Below are 6,589 nucleotides of genomic sequence, written 5' to 3'. Positions count from 1 at the left end.
GATGAGGGGGAACTGAAAGGCTTGGTGAGTGGGAGTGTAAGAAACAGAATTTCAAAGTGAATATAGGGAAGAGTAACATCATGGTCTTTGAGAGAAATGAAGTCACTGAATGTACAGTGAGGTTGGATGATGAGGAAACGGAAAATATGAGTGCATTTATGTGCTTGGGTAGTGCAATGAGTAAAGATGGAAGTTTGGAGTATGAAGTGCTTGAAAGGGTACAGCAAGGAAGAAAGGTTGCAGGTTCTTTGAAAGCAGTAATAAAAAATAGGGAAGTGAGCATGGAAGTACAAAAGTTGCTGCATGACAGTACAGTATTTTGATACCAACTCTAACATACAGTAGTGAAGCCTGGACCTTGTTGGAAAGATACAAGTCGAGAGTGAAAGTAGTGGAAATAAGTTATTCGAGGGGAGCATGTGGAGTTACATGGAGAGAAAGACTGACAAATGAGGATGTGAAGGAACACTGTGGTGTGGATGTGGATGTGATAAAAAAGTGTTAGGAGAGACACACTGAGGTGGTTTGGCCATGTGGGGGGGATGGAGAGCGAGAGGGTAATAACGAGGGTGTATGTGAGTGAGGTGGAGGGAGGGAGAGGGAGGGGGAAGCTGAAGATGAGATGAAAGGACGGAGTGGAGAGGTATATAAGAGAGGGGGTGAGCTGGGGGGAGGGCAGTGAAATGGCAGGGGACAGGGTGACATGAAGGCAATTTGTTTGTGGCCATCCCTTATGGGATTAAGGCTTCTGGCAATAGAGAGATACTGGTAGAAAATGGAATTTTATTCTTTTAGAAAAATTTAGGAAGAATCATTATTGTTGGATTCCCCCCCACCACTTAAAACTGAAGCTCCCAAGAGTGTTGTGAGGAAATACTAGAGAGCATTTAAGAATTACCTAATTATACATCATCATAATTTCATCACCAATGTTTGTTTTCAATCACATTATTTAATAACAATTTTTTTTAATGCACATTTTCACAATTCCTCTGGCATGTTCTCTAAGTGATATAGTACAGTATTAATAATGAGACAAGTGAGAAATATATATCGTAAATAAATCATGGCATGCCTTACTTGAGTCTTCATACCGTCTGTTGCCAAAGCCTCACCAATATGATGCCAGTATATGTGAAAAACTTCTGTCCATCTTACTTTTTCTGCAATTTAGACTTCAGTCCCTAACACTAGGTTTGCATCAGCCAGGAGGCTGTATTAAGAACATACAGGTACTCTATGAAATAGCTACAAAACCAGTGTTAACTATGAGGTTAAATAGTATATAAAAAGTTTTATTTACCGAACATACTACTGTAGGAAAGTATCCTGACTTGTACAAAATATCACTGTTCATCATCATCATCAAAATATAACTGTTAACCATAAAAAATGATCATGGTATTATACACCAGTTTTTTAACAAATTCTCCACGGCCACTTACACAGACATATCTGTTACAGACTTAGCAGAACATGCACTGAAATACTGATTCACTCACATCATCATATCACAATGAACACAGGTAGTTTTGATAACATGTAAACTGTTTCAAACATCCCAGAAATCACTTGAAAAATACACCATACTATCTACTAACTAAACACAGTGAAATCTTAAATTTTCACCACTATCAAACAAACACTCTGAGAGTTTCCATGATGGGTCTCCTACAGACAGGGCAGGTGTTATCCCTAGTAATGACTGCTGAGCGGCAGGCATCACACAGACAGAGGTGGCGACAAGGCAGGAGGATGACGCGCTTAACCTGGTCTTGACACACCACACATAACCTGTCCTCACGTTCCTGCTCTAACTCCTGGTATAGGTGGTATGCTTGAACATCAATCCTGCTGCTTGACTCACGCACGGACTTAATTCCATCTGCACGAGCTTCTGCGGCAACTACGTTCTGCTGAGATTGTCCACGTAGTCGTTGTCGTGTGATTGGTCGCCTTGCTTGGAGTTGTGGAATGATGGGCTGGTTCTCTAGTTCCTGATTGGCCAGTGGCTGGGGTTGCTCTGGAGGTGGCTCATGATTTACTTGTTGGGCAAACTGCTGGTTCTGAAGCAAGTTTAGGTCTGGAACATTGTCATTACTGTCATTGCCATTTTCATCATTAGCTTCATCTAATTCCTCTTCCTCTGTTTCAACTTCAGCTGGAGGTCTCTGTCTTGCCCTTCGAACTACACCAGTATACCAACGAAGCAGTTGCTGTCTTGTAACTATGAAGAATGTTGGTATGGGAAGGTCTGGGATCACTATCAGATTGTCCATCATGTATGAGACTGTATACTTCAGGCCAATTATGATAGCCACACCAATGATCACACCAATGACAGCCTCCAGAGGTATATCACTAAAGAAGTTAACCACCCCACACACACTTAAATCAGTGACGTAGCAGAGGGACAACCAGACACTGTTTACTGCCTGGCTGCATTTCAGGTATGTATATGAGGAAAAATACAGCAAGCCAGAAAACACAAGGCATATCAGATTTGGTATGAGACTAACAATGAACAATATAGAAGAGCCAAAAAGGATGAATGCATGCTTGATCATTGTCAGAACATTTCCAAGCTGGGTCGTAGCACCAATGAGTCCTGACACAACAGCCATATATGAAGTATGAACCAGTTGGTAAGAAAATGAGGCAGCACAGAGTATGCTCTGATGGAGAGAGCTGAGCAGGCTGCAGAAAAGATAAACAGCCGATCTAAGAGCAACACCAACAGCCAAGACAGCATTGCCCACATCAGCCAGAAATAAGAGGAGGTCCGTCAGGATGATTGACATCAGATCTGCTGTCTGGAATATGAAAAACATTAATGAATTGATTTAATTTATACTAAAAGGCAAAACCACTTTGCTGTATGCGAAAGCCTAATGACCATGTGATAACTTTCATAAAAATGGCACTATATAACCACTGAAGTAAGGAGAGGGGAGAGTATGAGTACCGTAATTATCCTACTTCCAATTTGTAAACTTCTAATTAAAATATTGAGGAAGCTGTGACATCCAGATGTTCAGTACACTAAACTGAGAATCAACTGTACCTATATGGGTACGGTACCTTACTCAAAGTTAGGCATAACATACCATACCACTACTGTAATTATACCTTCTGGGTGAGTAACAGGAGGAGCTGTACGATGCGTGATGTAACCTTGAAGACTGTTGTCATGACCTGGTTGTTGAGCTTGATGGCCACTCCCACACCTCCCCACACCAACCCCACCACACGACCCATCTCCTCTGCCACAACTGTCAGTACACCAGCCATTATCCTGCAACACAGTGGGCAGGTATATCCATGAGGGTAATAAGAAGCCATGGGAGCCAGGAAGGCACCCTGAGGGAGGTGATTTGCTCACAACCACCCCTTCCAGCATTTTGGCATTTGACTATTAGATAGATAAATAGGCAAACTGACAGATAGACAATACATTTATAATCAAGGGGAAAACACGGTATCAGTACCCTTGTGACACCTTTGAAAATGATATATGGAACTGAATACTGTAAAGGAAATGAATGATTTGGTACTTGCATTTTTTTTTTTTTTTTTTTTTTTTTTTTATTTTTTTTTTTTTTAATAACAGAACGGAGGAAGGAAAAACAAATGGAGAAAAAAAAATAATCCATACACCAGATTACTGGTGTCCTCTGTTCATAAAATATCTGTAACAGTTAGACTTGAAGAGTTGTAGGTTGAAATTTGGAGGAAAACAACTCTGGGGAAGCGAGTTCCAGAGAGATGCAGTTCGGGGAATGAAAGAATTCTGATAGGCAGAAGTTCTGCAATATGGTTGAGTGACATTCCAGTCATGAGCGCTACCAGATGCCCGTGTAGCACGAGGGAAGGCATGGAGAGGTGGCACCATGGACGCAACTTCGTCTGAGCATTTGCCAAAAAAATATCTGTAAAATAATGCAAGGGAGGCAACATTCCTTCTTACTTGCAGGGGAGGTAGTTTATATGTAATGGCATGGTTGTTAATGATTCTAACAGCTTTATTCTGAATTTTGTCTAGTTGCCTTAATGCAACCTCTCCACAACCATTCCACAAGGGTGAGCAATATTCAAGCTGAGAGCGCACATGACTCTTATAAATTATAGCTAACTGCTCATCGGCGAAGAAGTTACGGACTCTGTACAATAATCCAAGTTTCTTTGAGGCGGTTTTAGCAAGTGATCTGACATGAGAGGTCCAGCTGAGGGCACTGTTAAGTGAGACACCAAGAATTTCAATACTTTTGGAGATGGGAATATTAGTAGCACTGAAGGTAATGTACGAGTCTGGCAATATCTGTCTATTGGTAAACTGTATATATTTAGTTTTACTAGCATTAAAAGAGACAAGGTTGTTTTGTCCCCATTCACTGATTGTAGATAGATCTTCATTTATGGAGATGGCTGTATTGAGTTGAGAGGTAGAGATATTAGACTTTGTAAATGGATGTCTGAGTGTGAATGAACTATGTAGTGTTGAGTCATCTGCATATGAGTGAATGGGATTGTGAGTGACAGATAAGAGATCATTAATATGAACCAGAAATAGGGTTGGCGCCAGAACTGATCCCCAGGCACGCCGGCGTTAATTGAGTGGAAATTCGAATATACGTCATCTACTTTTACTCTTATTTTCCTGTCACTAAGATAAGAAGAAATCAAAGGAACAAAAGACGTTAGTCCATAGCAAGGGAGTTTGGACAGCAGGGAACGGTGCCATACTCTGTCGAAAGCTTTAGAGATATCAAGAGCTACTGCATGAGTTTCTCCAAAAAGATCTATTGATTGATGGATGGTATGAGTTAAGAGATTGAGTATGTCAATGGTGGATCTTTCGAAGTGGCGAAAACCGTATTGTCTATCATTAATTAAGTTGTTGGATTCAAGATGTTTAACAATATGCTTATTAATTAAAGTTTCAAATACCTTACCAAGAGAAGATGTGATAGCTATTGGTCTGTAATTGGAGGGGTCAGACGAACTTCCTTTCTTCGGAACTGGGTGGATATTGGCTTCTTTCCATGAATTTGGGAATAAAGAAGTACGTATGCATAGTCTGAATAATTTAGCTAGGACAGAGGCAAGTTCAGGGAACACTTTTTCAAAACAATTGGCGGAATTCCATCTGGACCTGGAGCTTTGTTGGTAGGTAAATTGTCTAGGATGGATTTTACAAATCTTGTCTGTATTTTAAGTGGGGCAATTTCGGGAGAATCAAGTTCCAGTACTGAGACATTCTGGCTGGTATCATCTATGGTAGAGTTTCTTGCAAAGGTACTAGCAAAGATATCTGCTTTCCCACGTGGGTCATTTGTAATATTGCCATCTGAAGATTTTAGTGGGGGAATGGAAGATGACTTGTTAAAGTTATTATTGAAAGAATTAAGAGTTGACCAGAATATTCTATTGTCATTAGGGTTGTTAAGTAGTTTTGATGCTTGCTTTTGAAGAAAGTTTGATTTAGATAGATTTAATACAGCTTTTGCATGATTTCTAGCAATTTTAAATTGGGAGAGTGATTCAGGTGTTTTTGATTTTAAGTAAGAGTTATATGCTAATGACTTTTGGGCTGTTGCTCTGGCACAATTGCCATCAAACCATTTTGGAGAGTTTGATCTTTTAGTGAATTGTTGACTTGGTATGAATAAATCCATACCAGCTAGTATTAAGTCACAAATGTGGGACTGGGTAGAATTGGGATCACTAGAGAAGAAAGACTGCCATGGAACATCAGCAAGATAATTTCTAAATCCATCCCAGTCTGCCCTGTCAAAGTGCCATCGGGTCACCCTGACAGGTTCGGAATGGGGAGGTGTAGGAGGGTTAACTAATGAGGCTTTGATGAGATTGTGGTCAGAGGATCCAAGTGGTGACAGCAATACCTTATCCTGTATTGATCTGGATTATTTGTCAAGAATAAATCCAAGAGATGGGCATTATGGTCAGGGTTATCAGGTATTCTGGTTGGTTGCTTTACCAACTGGGTGAGATTAAACGATTCCGCAAATAGCTCGCATTCTAGACCAGCGTCGTCAGTCCGGGCAGAATGCAATAGCCATTCAACATTGTGTATGTTAAAATCACCCAAAATGGTAATTTCATTGCCAAGGGCAAGGTCAAGGTTACTCAACTGAGTGGATATGGAATCAAATACACTGGGTTCCGAAGAAGCATTGGGGGAACGATAAACTACACAGATATATTTGGTAATGTTTTGGCAATTTAATTTATATAATGAGTAATCAAAACTGGATGAAGTGAAGTTTAAAATAGTATCAACTGCATATTGGGATTTGATATAACAACAGGTTATAGAATAGTAAGCTAATATCAACACCACCACCATTTTCATTCCAACCCTTATTCAGGTGAGGTAGGATCCTGACACAAAGAAAGAGAAATATAAGGTAAACTATCAACAGCATATGCAATGAAATGAGCCAGACAATCATTCAAGCTTTTAGAATCATAACTTCATCTCACAAGCTAACCATCTGAACATTTGATAGCATTTTTTAAAATTAATGTTTCAAATACACCTGCTGAATAGTCATTATATCTGCCAGTA

At 40.0% G+C, this 6,589-nt stretch overlaps 1 protein-coding gene across 1 annotated transcript; it reads right to left on the bottom strand.

Annotated features, from left to right (window-relative positions):
* Positions 1-1,169: 1,169 nt before the first annotated feature.
* Positions 1,170-3,291, bottom strand: LOC145414101 (uncharacterized). Its single transcript, XM_080283661.1, has 2 exons — positions 3,130-3,291; positions 1,170-2,813 (listed from the first exon to the last, which is right to left on the bottom strand). Exons 1-2 carry the CDS (start codon positions 3,289-3,291, stop codon positions 1,635-1,637), a joined length of 1,341 nt encoding a protein of 446 aa, XP_080139787.1. The 3' UTR covers positions 1,170-1,634.
* Positions 3,292-6,589: the final 3,298 nt, after the last annotated feature.

This window comes from Coenobita brevimanus, chromosome 98 (genome assembly GCF_032717465.1).
Source record: "Coenobita brevimanus isolate Jiangsu-jjx chromosome 98, ASM3271746v2, whole genome shotgun sequence".
In the NCBI taxonomy this organism is placed as follows: domain Eukaryota; kingdom Metazoa; phylum Arthropoda; class Malacostraca; order Decapoda; family Coenobitidae; genus Coenobita; species Coenobita brevimanus.
The sequence above is the reverse complement of the archived record's forward strand: the minus strand, read 5'-3'. Positions and strand labels throughout refer to the sequence as shown.

Bases quoted from the DNA above. Each gene is read 5' to 3' on its own strand.
- LOC145414101 (XM_080283661.1), bottom strand. From the start codon at position 3,291: ATGGCTGGTGTACTGACAGTTGTGGCAGAGGAGATGGGTCGTGTGGTG. The intron at 2,814-3,129 runs GTATAATTACAG...TTCATATTCCAG, and splicing joins TCCTGTTACTCACCCAGAAG to ACAGCAGATCTGATGTCAAT.